Below are 15,481 nucleotides of genomic sequence, written 5' to 3'. Positions count from 1 at the left end.
TGCTAGTTTTCTCTCCGTGTGTAGATTGCTCTGCTGTTTTTAAAACATAGGAACACATTTTAAAATGAGGTCCTCCACTGCAGACTGAAGTGGGATGACGCATTCTCCCACCTCGAGATTCTGCCATCTCGTTCTACTAGGTATATGGAACCTGCCTCATTCATTCATTCATTCCCTCCCAGGTGCTGACCTTTCTGATTACTTCAATTATGGATTCAATGAGGAAACATGGAAAGCCTATTGTGAAAAGCAGCGCTGGTTTCAACTTGGCTTGAAATCATCTGCCCCTGTCAGTGCTGAAAACCAGATCAAGGTAAGTGGTGGAACTCAGGTGTACTGGAGGCGGTTGGAGGATGGACGACAGCTAACAGATTGAGCTTGAATCCTGACAAGACAGAAGTACTGTTTTGGGGGAGCAGGGGGTGGGCAGGTGTGGAGGACATCCTGGTTCTGGATAGGGTAACTGTGCCCCTGAAGGACCAGGTGTGCAGCCTAGGAGTCATTTTGGACTCGCAGCTGTCCATGGAGGCACAGGTCAATTCTGTGTCCAGGGCAGCTGTCTACCAGCTCCACCTACATGCCTGCAGGCTGTCTCACCAGAGTGGAGCATGCTCTGGTTATCTCCCTCTTGGACTACTACAATGTGCTCTACATGGGGATATCTTTGAAGGTGACTTGGAAACTACAACTAATCCAGAATGCAGCAGCTAGACTGATGATTGGAATGGCCACCAGGACCATATAACACCGGTCCTAAAGGATATTTCTTGGCTCCCAATGCGTTTCTGAGCACAATTCAAAGTGTTGGTGCTGACCTTTAATGACCTAAATGACCTCGGTCCAGTATACCTGAAGGAGTGTCTCCACCCCCATTGTCCAGCCCGGACACTGAGGTCCAACTCCAAGGGCCTTCTGGCGGTTCCCTCCCTGCGAGAAGTGAGGTTACAGGGAACTAGGCAGAGGGCCTTCTCAATAGTGGCACACTTCCTGTGGATCACCCTCCCATCAAGGAAATAAACAACAAGGATGTCAAGGAAATAAACAACTATGTGACTTTTAGAAGACATTTGAAGTCAGCCTTGTATCTGGAAGTTTTTCATGTTTGATGTTTTAGTATGCTTCGATATATGCTGTAAGCTGCCCAGAGTGGCTGATGAAACACAGCCAGATGGGCAGGGTATAAATAATAAATTACTATTATTAATATTACTTGGAGATACACACACACAGAGAGAGAGAGAGAGAGAGAGGGAGTGCGCTCAGGTGTACTTAGCCTATTCATATATGCACGTGTGTGTGTGTGTGTATACACACACATATATTTAAATGAAATGTATTAATTTTATTAATCTTAAATAAAAAAATCATTGTGACACAATTCTGTAAATAAATATAATATGTATATATACAAATGATGGTAACCTAAAGCAACAAAAAACTATTGCAGAGTTTGCTTCTAGCCACTTCCTCAGTCAGCCAACCAATATATGTAGAAATTCATTTCAGTTGCCAGGATGAGTTTCCGTACATGGTGTAGTAGCCACTTGGTAAAAGCAGCTTGGAGAGAATTTCATGCTAAAAAAATAATTGGGAGGAGAATGGTTAAGTGCTCTTTATATCCCCATCTCTTTCCCAGTGCAGATTCTCTCCCCACACCACACCCTGAGAAGGCTTTCTATTGTGAAGGGGTCATTGCAGGGAGGGGAGTTCAGTTACAGGCATGCTCAGATCAGTGACTCATGCAGCAACACTCGGAATGGTGAGTTGCTGCACTGTGTGTGTGTGTGTGGGGGGGTTACTTTCTACTCTTAAACACACTCTGAAATAGCCTCCCCCAACCTGAGGCCCTCCAGATGTTGCTGGACAGCAACAGAGGCTGATGGGAGCTGTACTTCAAACCATTTGGAGAGTCTCCAGGTTGGTGAAAGTTTCCCTGCAGGTAACCGCCTTCTTGGGATGCGGGTGGTGCTGTGGGTTAAACCACAGAGCCTAGGACTTGCCGATCAGAAGGTCGGCGGTTCGAACTCCCACAACCAGGTGAGCTCCCGTCGCTCAGTCCCTGCTCCTGCCAACCTCGCAGTTCGAAAGCACATCAAAGTGCAAGTAGATAAATAGGTACCACTCTGGCGGGAAGGTAAACGGCGCTTCCGTGCGCTGCTCTGGTTCTCCAGAAGTGGCTTAGTCATGCTGGCCACATGACCGGAAGCTGGATGCCGGCTCCCTCGGCCAGTAAAGCGAGATGAGCGCCGCAACCCCAGAGTCGGTCACGACTGGACCTAATGGTCAGGGGTCCCTTTACCTTTACCTTAACCGCCATCTTTGGTTATATAAACAAAGCAAACTTCCAACTTCAATTTTTTGTGCCTTGGCTAACAAAGGCTGTATTATGCTATTGGTTTTTATTTTTTTATTTTATTTTTTTGCTTAGGTTCAACAAGGAAGAACTAGAAATTCAGAAAAAGAACTAGATTTTAAAGCAGATCTTACAGCCCCAGTAGGTGGGCAGGTGAAAGTCGGGTCTCTCCCAAACAGGTACACCAACCACTTTTTTTGTTGTTTTTCAGCTTCTTGTATTAATTAAAAGCTATGTTACGCCAGGTCGGCTCCAAGCTGTTCTTGTGTAGGCTTGATCCTGTTGCAGGGGCAGGGAACCTTTTTAGGCTCCATGGGCCAGATCCATTTTGGGATCCGCCTCACAGGCCAAATTTGGCAGGTGGGTGGCCACAACCTGTGGGATGTTGGTATCCAAAATGCATATGGTGAAGGGATCATTGCAAGAGCTGTAGAACTCTGTGATGTCATACATCTGAGACAGTTATGGCGGTTGGTACAGTTGGTTCAGTCAGTTGAACAGTCTTCACAGAGCAGCAGGTTATGTTTTGATGTGCTTCTGTCTGCCTCAGAGTCAGAGTTAGTTAATCTGCAATAGTTTAATCTGTGTAAAATGTTTTAGCAGTTTACGTATCATTGTATATTTTAATCTGCAAGTGCAAGTACGCTAAGTAGGTTATGTTATTTTTAAATTTAACTGTGGTTACTTTCTTTGAAGTTATGGTCCATCTTCTTCTGATTCCCCGCAAACGTATCTTTTCAGGGGGCTGGCAACTGCCCCACCGTGCTGAACGTGCAGCAGGATAAGAGTCTACATACTCTGTCCTTGCTTAGAAGGAGCAGAGGCCAGGCATCACTGTGAGCTCTTTATGTTTGGGGCAGGGCAGGGCATGAAGAGAAGAGTGATATTCAGATGAGGGGGAGGAAAAGAAAGCGCCCAGAGGAGGACTGAGAAAACCCCAACCCCTCAAGTCACCAGGGTTCCTGAGGGTTAACCTGAGTTGCACAATGTCCAGCCTGGAAATGAAGGGGTGGAGCTCCTGAGTTAAGGATGGGGGAGGATAAGAACATAGCCATCATGGCAAGTAGCTATTGATAGCCTTATCCTCCATGAATTTACCCATTCCTGGGAAAGGAATGTAGCCTAATGCCGCACGTACTGTGCCAAGACACAGCATGCCTTTTGCCTCTGGGTGGAGCCAAGTGGATGTAGTTGTGGGGGACATAGTAAAATAACAAAAGTTCCTAAGCCAAGCAGGAAATGCCTGTCTACTTGTTCCTGACCCTGTGCCTTAAAGTGTTATTCTTTCCCCTGGAGACCCCAAGAGAAGGCAGTGAAAACTCTACAACATTCAGCAAAAGCGTTAGGTGTGGGAAAACATTAGCCCTTGTTATTAGACGAGGTGCTCGTGTATCTGGGCCAGTGAATGCTTTGCAGTTAAGTCTTTGGGCCTCCCTAATTGGCTGCTAGGGATGCCATGCTCCCTCCATTAATCTTACTGTGCACTTGAATACATTCATTCATTCATTCATTCATTCATTCATTCATTCATTCATTCTTTCATTCATTCGTTTGTTTGTTTGTTTATTCATTCAGACTGGGTAAGAATGCCCAAGTCCTTCCTGTGGAAGATCTAAGGGCCAAGGGTCTATATATAGTGGAGCTTGGTGCAGTATATGACCTACGTGTTGGTAAATCTCAAAGCCTTCCATCTCTTCCCTGTTTGCATAGCTGAAGGAGGGGGAGAGTGCAAATGTGCAACCAGACCATCTGTCTGTCACCTGCTTATGCTGAATCTGAGATGTTGCTTCTCTCCCTTTTCTAACCAGAAAGCTAAGTGTGACCATTGATGTGATAGGTGGAGAGCCAGGCACTATTAAAAGAGTGGAAGGAAGGCGTCGTGATAAGCATGGCCCAGAGGAAAGCTCAATTCAGGTAAGAAATCTGTCCAGACTCCATGAACTTCGCTTTCTTATCTAACTCACTTTTGAGTACAAGTGGATTAGTTTGTTTATATATTTATTGTATTTATATCCCACCTTTTTCTCCAAGGAGCTCAAGGTGGTACGTTCTTTCTCATTTAATCCCCATAACAGCTCTGTGAGGTAGGGGGGCTGAGAGGCAGTGACTGGCCCCCACAGTCACCTAGTTAGAGCTTCATGGCCAAGTGGGAGGATTTGAACTCTGGTCTCTCCCAGGTCCTAGTCCAACCACTCCACCACACTGGTTCTCAAATTTATATCACACCCTTCATCTAAAGGAGCCTCCTTTGGGGCTGATTGCATACCCTTTTTATTACCGTATTTTCCCGTGTACAAGACTAGGTTTTTTCCCCTTTAAAAAAAGTCAAAAATTAGGGGGCGTCTTATACACAGGGCCATCTCCCCCCATTTTGTTAAATTCGAGTCCCCAAAACTAGGGGGCGTCTTATAGATGGAAAGATATGGTAAATTCAGTCCGCATACTCAAAAGCAAAGTAAGGAGAAGTTCAGAATTCCATTTAAGCTCAACTCCACATCCAGGACCACATTCTGCCATTTTTCTGTGCTCCAATGGCACAATGCAGTCCTCCCATGTGGGATGTGTGCTTTGTGTAAAGCCTGGTACAAGAATCAGTTTGGCTGCAATTAACGGGGAGGTCAGGTGTTTTCTTTTTTCTTTTCAACCAATCCCTTTTCTGTTTTATGTTCCTTTTAAAGGTACTTGGTGATAATGGGAGCAAGGCACATCCCACAAAGTCACTGCAGCAACCAGGGCCACAACAGCCATTGGTGCCACCCACGGGTCCTCCACCATCAGTAGGTGGTTCACCTCCATCTTGTTTTTTCCTTCCTTGGATGCCAGTTATTTCTTCCCCACCACTTTGCCATCATCCAGGTAGGTGCCTGCTGGTATAGAAGGCTGTCCCAGAAAGCTAGTAGTAGATAGGTAGCCGTGTTGGTCTGCCATAGTCAAAATAAAAAAATTCCTTCCAGTAGCACCTTAAAGACCAACTAAGTTAGTTCTTGGTATGAGCTTTCGTGTGCATGCACACGAAAGCTCATACCAAGAACTAACTTAGTTGGTCTTTAAGGTGCTACTGGAAGGAATTTTTTTATTTTGCCAGAAAGCTAGGTAGACCCTACCATCACTGTCTGAAACCCGCTTAGCCATAGGCTAAGGATTATAGGAAATGCCTGAAAGAGCACTCACTGGTTGTTTTGTGTCCACAGTAGCAAAGTGAAAGGACTGGGCCACAGACAGAAGGTCAGGATTCCCATCACTCCTGACTGTTAGTGGCATTTGCTGGAGTTGATGGGAGTTGATAGGTCCAGCAATAGGGCCACAGGTTGTCCACCCTTGCTCTAAACCATATTTGTAAACCTGCCTAACAAGTATTCTGTTATTGCCTAGGTATGCCACCCCCAGCTCCCGTTCCAGGTAAGTACTTCTGTTTAAGCATAAGGGTTGCAAATTCAATCTGGCCTACTCTGGAGCACTTCAAATTAAAGCTTTTGATGAGAAACTGGGTAGCATTTAATTGGATGAACATATGTAGCTAATCACCAGTTAGAGGCCAATCAAATATGGTCTTGTCAACATGTTGCTTGACTAAGTCTTCTGTCATCTCTGACCATTAGCCATTCTACGTCGGGCTGATAGGAGCTGGAATCAAGAACCCTCTAGAGGGGACTGTCCATCTAGAGGGGTTACAGACTGTTATACATCAGAGAAGTTATAGATTTCATTGGGACCAACCTATGAAATCTTTAACTTCTCTGATGTGTAATGGTTATGTGGTGGGGAAACACCTTAAAGAATAATGGAATAGGCAAGGCTGAGGTCTGAAAGTGTCTGTTCTAAGTTCCTGAGACAGAAGTAGATGTGGTAGATGCCTGGAAGGAAAGCTACCTGGGAACTGCAGGTGGGATAGCCAACACCCCAGGTGTGCAGAATTGCACATTGTGGGTAGGACATGAGTCCATTGTTGAGTCCAGTCTCTCTCCCTTCACTAATATGTAGTGAATATATGCTGATATTATCACATTGTGTATTCCCTGCTTTGCATTATTGACAGCAGCTGGTTGGAGTGCTGGGAGATGAAACATGAAGTTCGGAGACAGGTGCATGCTTTACGACACATTACCATAGGATGCAGGATGGAGATGGTACCAGGGTTTTAACTGGCCTTGTGAAGTACTAGGAAGAGCCTGCTGGATCGGGCCAGTGGCCCATCTTGTCTGGCATCCTGTTCTCACAGTGGCCAACCGGGTGCTGTAAGAAAACCACAAGCAGGATCTGAGCACAAGAGCATGCTCAAGGGACATGCTCTGTCCCCATCCTGTGGCCAAAGAAACAACATTATCTGCTTCTGAAGCAAAAACACTGAAGAAAAGGCTTCAGAGGTAGTTGAAGGGTCTTCCTTTAGAGGCAGCAAGTGAGCTCACTAAAAGTGCTGCTCCTTCTTCATCTGAGAAATGAGGCCAGGGTGGCCTCCACTTTGGTGTGATGTTCTTTTGGGGGGCAGGAGGAACAGCTTTCCCACAGCTCTTGATTGATGGGAGAGGCTCAAGCATACTGCCCTTCAGCTCTGCCAGGCATTATAGCAGCATTTGCAAGGGGGCTGAGAGCTTCCCTTCCCCTTCTCCACACATTCAAACTAGTATGACTTTGTCTACAGGTCTGTTTCCTCCACCTCATGCTTCACCACCACCCTTTTCGATTCCAACACATGGTGGGTAAGTGAGAATTAAATGGGTTTAACTTACTAACACTCTATTTGTTGCATTTATATCCTACCTTTTTTGAGCTCAAGGTGGCACACGTGGATTTTCCCTTCCTCAGTTAATCCCCACAACAACCCTGTGAGGTAGGTTAGGCTGAGAGACCAGTAATTGGCCGAGGGTCACCAACTGAGCTTCACAGCTGAGTGGGGAGTTGAACCCTGGTCTCCCAGGTCCTAGTCTGACACTCTAACCACTATGCCACACTGACATCTCTCTTAATATTGTCTCATCTGTAGGCTGCAAAAGGCTAGCAGAATTGTGGTTGTGGTTTTGCATTACTTTGTGGTTGGGAAAGAGCTCTTTGAATATGATTGTGGACATTAGCAGAAGCACCATTAAAATGCACATCAACACATTTTTTTAACCTTAGGCTGAGATTGGTCACCATTTTCTTTTGTCAGTTTATTGATCCACTGTGACTGCACTACTTGTAAATTATCATATCAGTGAGGGTTCTTGGAGATAGGGCTAGGGCTGTTTGGTGTCCCCCTTTTTTTATTTGCCTTCTCCATTCCACCTGGAAGGTTGTAATCCCAGTTTTGTAGATTACCAGATCAAGCCATAGCTGAGGGCAGTGGTGGGAGGCAAAAGCAGATGGAGAGAGGCAGCTGATCTGTAGCTTCTCTGGTGATAGATTCCAGATTGCTCAGACCATGTGAGCCAGTCTGACCCGAAAGCTTTCATAAGGGCCAGCAACTATCAACTGAACTGCTCATGCCTATTCAGTGTGCCTTATCTCTCTGCAGTTTGTACCTCCAGCTACTGCTGAGCAGTGGCATTCAGACTGCCAGTTCATGAGTTGCTAAGAGCAGAACCCTTGGGATGATTTGTGGCTCTTTCCAGTGGTGTGCAGAGAATGTGGTGATGCCCTTGAAGAGGCATCTGAAACTGCAGAAAAATACAGCAGCCACAATGTTTCATGGTGAGCACTTTTCCAGCCACATTACACTAGTCTTATATAAATTGCATTGGCTTCTGGTTCTCTCTTTCTCCCACTCCACTTTCCTGGTCCCAGTTCTAGATGCTGGTTGTTACCTGTCCAGGAATATCTGAAACACAGCCTCATCTCACCATAGGTTACTGTTATCTTGTGATGTCCCATCAGCAGAAAAGGTTAGTTTGGTAGGAAGGCAGATTGGGCCTTTTCTGTGACAGCCCCCCTCCCCAAAGATATGGATTTCCCTTCCACAGTAAGTTAGACTGGCCTGCCCCTAACAGCTTTTAGGCAGGCATTTTTTATATTTCCTGAATTTTGCTGGTGTTTAATTATGAGATTTAAGGATTTAATTTTTCTCTGTTTTCCTGGGTTTTAGATATTTGGATTTTATTTTGTGTATACTGGTTTCATTGGTTTTAATGTACTGCATATGGTCTGGGGGGGAGAGAAAGGTTTTTCATGAGCAAAAATGTTTGTACAAAGAAAAGACATTGAGCTTAGATTAAGAACTCTTACACACTCATTCCCCACATTGTCAGTTTATGGAGTTCATTTGGCAAAATGTGGAGATGGCTTTACAATGGGACTATATCTTCCCCAACCTGGTGCAACCTTCAGATGTATTAGTCTACAATTCCCATCTTCCTTCAGTCAGCATGGTAATTGCCACAGATGCTTAGAGTCCAAAACATTTGGAGGGGTGTCAGGTTGGGAAAGGCTAGGTTAGACAAATTTATGGGGAACTTTACAGATTTCAGTGGACATTAGCCATGATAATCAAATGGACGTCTATATTTACAGAGGCAGCATGTCACTTGGGGAGGAGGGAACTGCAGGAGAGGGTGATAGCATGCCTGGCTTGCAGGGTTCCCAGAGGCATCTTGGTGTTCAAAGTGGAAACCGGATGCTGGGCTAGGTGGTCTCATCTAACAGGGCTCTTCAGGGCTCTCTGCATACTCAACACTCCTAGGTTGTACTCCTAGTGGATAGACAAGAAACCGGTAGTAGCTAGGAGAGATGGCATGGTAGGACTAGGAAAGAATCAGCACCTTTGATGAAGAGGTGGCTTACAGTCAATAAGAGAGAAGCTCTTTAAGGGAGTTGGGACAATGATGCTCTGATTTTAATTTTTCTCTTTCTGAATGGGTGACAGGGGGACTAGATATTACTAACCAGTTGTTGTTGTGTTCTATCCCCCCTCCCTCCCTCTCTCCCTCCCTCCCTCTCTCAAAGCCAGTCTGCCAGCTACAGCAACAGCCAACCACCTCCATTTGGCTACAACTCCACAGGTGAGCCCCTTAGACATGCTGCCTGAAATCAGTTAGTGTCCTGTGCTACCCATTATGGGTTATGTGGATTTCCCAGCTCGCTTCTTGTTGGGCAGCCTTGGACCATTCTATTTAATTATTGTTATATTTACCATATTGGCCTGAATATAGGCCTCACTTTCCCCCCAAATTCCAACCATGAAAAGTTAAAGTGCAGCTTATATTCGTGACTTTACGGTATGCAGCCAGGAGCACGGGGCAAACAGCGCCAGGAGTGCGGCAAAGCCGCACCCACCCCACATGTAGTCCCCCGTCCTCTCCCCCAAGGCCAGAAAGGGAGAGAGCAACGCAGCACGGCTCCCCCCCCCTATGCAGCGAGGAGCAGCGAGGAATGGAGCGGCTTTTATTCAAATATTTTTTCTTTTTTTCTTTCCCCCCTCCAATTTTAAAGGTGCGGCTTATATTCAGGTGCGGCTTGTATTCGGGCCAATACGGTATTTATATCCCACATGTTTCCCTGGCAGGACTCAAGGCAGCTTACAACTAAAACAGAATCAGCTAAAAACATATATAAAAAAAGAAATCTGTTTTTTAAAAAACAATTTTACATTAGTAGAATTAAAATATAAAATATAAAACAAGCATGCTTGTGAGGGTGGCAGGCCTGAGAATGGCCTCCCTTGAAGATCTCAGAGCCCAGGCAGGTCCATCTTCTATGACTGCCAACAGGTTGTCTACTCTTGGATATGAGATGCCACTAAATGCTAACCTCTGCAAACTGGCAGGTCTAGAAGAGCTGGAGTGCCACTATGCCCCATGATGTGCCTTCTAGCCATGTTTGAGCTGCCCCTTCCTGTGAGACCTCCTGCATTGCAGCATTTGCCTTGTTCATTCTCCCACCAACTGCTAAAGCCTGGAGTGGGGTGTGTGTGTGTCATGAATGCTACAATATTCCTGAGATTTCTCTCCTGCATATCCCTGCCTGATCTTCCTGGCCTTAACATGTTCCCAAATTCACTTGCACATGCTTGCACCTTCCCACACACCATCACAAATGTTCCCACATGCAGCCTGAAAAATACCAGCACCAGTCAGTGTAATTACCCTTTTAACATGTTGCCCATGCTTAATTTTATTAGCCAGTTACTGCTTCCAGGTATGTTTGCCAGGAACATGCCAAAGCACCTGCCATTCTTCATGAAGACATAATGCTTGCTTCTCTCCTTACTTTGTAGGAAGTGGATGGCTTTAGCACAGTTCTGTATCTGGTGCTGCTGAACTGCATATTAATACTGCTCTATATCTACATCTGAATAATTTGCTGAGCTCTTCCACACCACACCACACCCCCATATATTTCTAGGCAGTGGCCTTATATGCAAAGCCAAACAGGGTTTCAAACACTTGGTTGCAGATTTCACTGTGTTACTCTTCCCTCTGTACTCATAAGACAGTTTCATGTTAGCCACATTTTGATGCTACTTGAATCACTCACTTTATGTTTCAAATGCAAGCCTTGATTTTAACAAGTGGAAGATACTGATACTTGCTCTGAGCTAACATGGAGGTAAGAGTCATGTAGGAAGCTGGGCAATGCTGATGAGAAAGGAGACTGTGTTCATTTCAGTCAAATAGGTGGGGTCCACCCAATGTTTTGGGCTACGATTCCCATCATTCCCAACCATTGGCCACACTGGTTCTAGATTTTTAAGTGCTTTGCGTTGTCAGTCCCCTATACCTTAGATATAGTCAGACAGTCAGTCAAGTTTATTGCTTATAGCCAAAGGCTGCTGTAGTACCTTAGATATAATCTATTAGCCCAGCCGTGCTTTTATTTTCTGCTCTGTGTGTCCACTTCATAAGGGGCAAAGACTTCTGGAACATGAAGCAGGCCTTTTACCACCATTGGGCCACAAAACACAAAATCTACATCTTTTAAAAGGGTTGTGTCAGATGAGTGCCTTTTTCTGGAACTGTACTTCTATACAGTCCATTGCTTTTAGCACTTATTGAGTAAGCTTCAAGGGTGGATTCTTAGAATCTTCCAGTTTCCGTAGGGTTAGGGAAGCAGTTCCTGAGAGTTTCCAATCAGCATTGTTCGTCAGCTACTCCACTGAAGCACCAGTTAACTTCTGCAATAGATATGACTTGGACAGCTTACACAGTTGTGCCTAGTTCTCTTTCAAGAGATAGACAGAAAGCAAAGAAGGAAGGACTTTCTCTTGGCTATATCTATGTGGAGAGTTTGTTGCAAGTTCCATTATGGATGTTGTGGAGGACCAAGGCACATGCCAGCTCCATCATACAATTGTTTGAACTGGGTGGTGAAAGACTGTTTCCTTCTCCACAGCTTCGGGTTTTATCAGCTACCCTCCCATTTTACATCTCACATGCCATGGATGACTACAGACTCCAATATTTCCAAGAACAGTCACTGGGAACATTCTGGCTCAATAGGGGAAAGAGATTGTGACTGGACATCTGCCACCAATGAATACAAGTAAGTGCTGGTGTTTCTTATGTTGGAATGGAACTGGAGCTACAGGTACAGCAGACTTCTGAAGCATGAAACTGGGCACAAAACTCAACACCCAGAAGACTGTCTGACTCCGAAACGCCCTCTCTGATTGCATGGAGCCCGACAGCCCCGTGGTTTTCCCCAGAGCTGAGGGTGATGAAACAATCACTGAGATGGCTAGAGCGCCGGTGGTGGAAAACATTCTGAATCTGACCAGACATGGGTAAGAGCTCAACGTCAATGCTACCAAGTGGCAATAGTGACCTCGAAGAGGAACTTTTCACTGCCTCAGTTGCATCTGCAGAAAACAGCAGCAGGAGATTCTTTCAGGTGGTTCATAATCTAATGCCATCAGGGCCTGGTAAGGACCCTAAAATCTCCTGCAATGATTTTGCATTTTTTTGCAGATAAAGTCACTCAGATTTGGAAAAAGGTGGACTCCACCGTCGGAGCAGGGCAGGTGTGGGAGAGTGCTAGAGTCCTGTCTAGTCAAGTTGCATGGGATCGGTTCCAATCTTTTACCTCTGAGGATGTGGACAGGCTGCTTGGATGAGTGAAACTGACTACCTGTCTCCTTGATCCCTGCCTATCTTAGCTCTGTGGGATGGTGAATGCTTCCCTCTGTGAGGGAGTCTTCTCAGACTCGCTGAAAGAAGTGGTTTTTAAACCACTTCTCAAAAAAGCGTATGTAGACCCCAGTCACTATGGTGAAATATCGCCCAGTCTCAAATCTTCCGTTCTTGGGCAAGGTGATTGAGCGGGCAGTTGCTGAAAAACTCCAGGCACACCTGGAGGATGTGGACCATTTGGATCCCTTCATGGGACTGAAACTGCCTTGGTCGTACTGGTCGATGATCTCCAAAGGTCATCGGGACAAAGGTAAAAGCTGTTTCCTAGTTCTGCTGGATCTCTCAGTGGCTTTCGGTACCATTGACCATGGTATCCTTCTGGATCAGCTAGAGGGGTTGCACTGGCCCCATGAGGCGAAACCACCTCAGCTCCCTCAGTGACAGTTTCACCCTAGGCAGGAACTACATTAGAACTACAACTACACTACTCAGGCAAGACTTATTGACCATGCTCCTGTGAAGGACTGTGGGTTTTGCCTGCCAGGCTCACGTGAACATTTCTGGAAGAATTTATTGGCTTCACCTTTCTGACTTGGGTTTGTTTTGGTTTAGCCATTTTACCACATGGTTTTTTTCCTGTGTCATTGTCCATCCATTTTGGGGGGAGAGGAGCGGAAGGTTGGGGCAGGAGCTCTTATTGTAAACCCTATCACTGGAATTGCCCATATCTGTTAAAACAGTAAAGCAATTTTTAAAAAGGTGGGTTCTAGGGTTTCCCCATGGCTTTCATGTGTTTTCATTTCTTGTTACATTTCTTGAAGCAAGTTTGTGTATGATGAGGTTCCAGTAGGTAAATCTTGTGACCTACTTATGAAACTCTGAAAAGAGAACAGTGTTTGAAATTTTCTTCTTGTTAAACAAAGCCTCTTCTCTAACTCACTATTATTTCCTTTCAGCGATGATGAAAGGGATCATTACTATAGCAGAGAAGGCAGCTACAATTTTGAGCAGGACTATCACAGTAGAGATAATAGTTGGGAGCGAGAATATCATCATTGGGAGCAAAGGCACAGAGACAAAGAGGAAGCAGGCAAACACAAATCATGGTGGTAAGGCTTTTCCCAATGGTAGGTTGGAGCTTCTAGCTGGGATCAGGCCAAGGAACATTAAATTATGTAGGGGTAAACTGTGTTCCAATCTGGCCTTTCTATCTATAATTATTTAGAATGGACAAAGGCTGTAATAGGTGTAGGAGGGATGGCTGGATCTCTCTACCACATGTGGTAGACCTGCTCAAAGGTCCTTATAGACCAAAATAATTAAAGATACTGGTTGGTTATAGAATCAATTATTGACTCTCAACCCCAGATTGGTCCTGCTGTATATTTCAGAAATGGATACTGAGGTTTTAACACCCTAAGACTTAAGCCTATTTCTCTTGGCAGTGGCTAAACTTATGGTAGTAAAACATTAGAGGTCACTATCTAGGAATTTCATGTTAGAATGGACAACTATAATATCAATTTGGTTTTAACTGAATGTTTACAGAAAAAATTTATACTAGGGCAAGATTTATTGACTATGCTTCTGTAAAGGAATAGGCTTTGCCTGCCAGGCTTGCATGGACGTTTCTGGAAACCATCCTTGGCTTCACCTTTCCTGACTTAGGTTTGTTCTGACTTGGTTCAGCCATTGGCCATCCATCTTTGGGGGAGGGTTGGGGCAGGAGCTCTTTGTATACCCTTCCTATCATTGGAATGCCCATACCTGCTAAAACAATGGAAGAAATTTTAAAATTGTTGGTTCTGGTGTTTTCACATGGTTTGTGATCAACTTTCCAACTGTTTACATTTCTTGAAACAACTGAGTTTATGATGAGGTTCCAGTAGGTAAATATTGTGACCTATTTATGAAACTGAAGAGAGAACAGTGTTTGAAACCTTTTTCTTGTTAGAATAAGTCTCTTCTCCAAGTGACTATTCCTCATTCTTTCCTTTCAGTGAAGATGAAAGGGATGGTTACTATAGCCAAGAATGTAGTTATGATTTTGTGTGGGGCTTTCACAGTAGAGAGCAAGAAGACCATCATCAGGAGCAAAGGCACAGAGACAAAGAGGAAGCAGGCAAACACAAATCATGGTGGCAAGGGGTTTCCCATTGGTAGTTTGGAGCCTCTAGCTGGGATCAGGCCAAATAGCATTAAATTATGTAGGGTTAAACTGTGGTCCAGTCTGATTCATACTAATATATATTTTTTCAGTCTCCTTCCTGCACTAGCTGAAGTTTCCAGGCACTAGAGGACAGCCCCATAGAGGTTGTTAACTGTAGCCTAGCCTTGGGAATACAAAGATGTGGAGCATACCTGACAGCTACTGCATCATTCAGGTGCAGCAATGGTTGTGAGAGCCCCACAGCTGTGATAAAATTGACTTGGGTATGTGTGTGTTGCATTCCCATCAGTTTCCCCCTTGAGGTAGAAATTCACTGATCAGTGTTATGTCAGTCTCTTATTGATTGATCCTCCTGAAATACCATGTGTTTCAGGTTCCTACTGGAACATTTCCCCAGCATGTGGAAAAGGCCTCTTGATGTTAGAGCTCTAAGACCAGTTTTTCTGTAAAAGGATGGCTGTAGTCCAGAGCTGATGCATAACACTGCTTTGCATCCAATCACCTGCCTCTCCATTTTTAAACTACTTTTTCACTATAATATTCTCTCTTGCATTGAGATGTTGGCAGTACAATATTAGAAAATCTGACAGATAAGTTTAGAATTTTGCTTAAAAGCCACCAAGGATTCTGTTGTATTTCTATGATAAGGAGCAAAGCATTAATTCTTCTTGTATTTTTGTCCAATCCTAGTAAGCAGCATGAGAGCAAAGAATGTGAAAACCACAAGCATCACAAGCACAAGAAGAACAAGCACAAGAAGAAAGAGAAGTCATGAGGAAGGTGTACTGGAGAGAAATGGACAGGATTCATGAAGGAGCAAATCTGTGGTCCAAAAAGAATAGTGACACTTTTACAGCCAGATTGTCTGTAGCGACTTTCTTTCCCTGAGACATTAAACGGCTGAAATGATTAGCAACCAAA

The 15,481-nt window shown here is 44.7% G+C and overlaps 1 protein-coding gene across 1 annotated transcript in view; it reads left to right on the top strand.

The window, feature by feature from the left end:
• LOC308579195 (uncharacterized protein) overlaps positions 1 to 15,481 on the top strand; it is a 19,607-nt gene extending 4,126 nt beyond the window's left edge. The window contains exons 3-12 of the mRNA XM_081180011.1: positions 183 to 313; positions 2,429 to 2,532; positions 4,162 to 4,267; positions 5,032 to 5,209; positions 5,726 to 5,752; positions 6,993 to 7,046; positions 9,273 to 9,324; positions 11,654 to 11,803; positions 13,347 to 13,499; positions 15,251 to 15,481. Of these exons, the coding sequence (XP_081036137.1) occupies positions 183 to 313; positions 2,429 to 2,532; positions 4,162 to 4,267; positions 5,032 to 5,209; positions 5,726 to 5,752; positions 6,993 to 7,046; positions 9,273 to 9,324; positions 11,654 to 11,803; positions 13,347 to 13,499; positions 15,251 to 15,335 (1,040 nt within the window). The 3' untranslated portion in view covers positions 15,336 to 15,481. The remainder of the gene's footprint in view (positions 1 to 182; positions 314 to 2,428; positions 2,533 to 4,161; positions 4,268 to 5,031; positions 5,210 to 5,725; positions 5,753 to 6,992; positions 7,047 to 9,272; positions 9,325 to 11,653; positions 11,804 to 13,346; positions 13,500 to 15,250) is intronic.

This window comes from Podarcis bocagei (genome assembly GCF_964188305.1).
Source record: "Podarcis bocagei genome assembly, chromosome: Z".
NCBI lineage: Eukaryota > Metazoa > Chordata > Lepidosauria > Squamata > Lacertidae > Podarcis > Podarcis bocagei.
The sequence above is the reverse complement of the archived record's forward strand: the minus strand, read 5'-3'. Positions and strand labels throughout refer to the sequence as shown.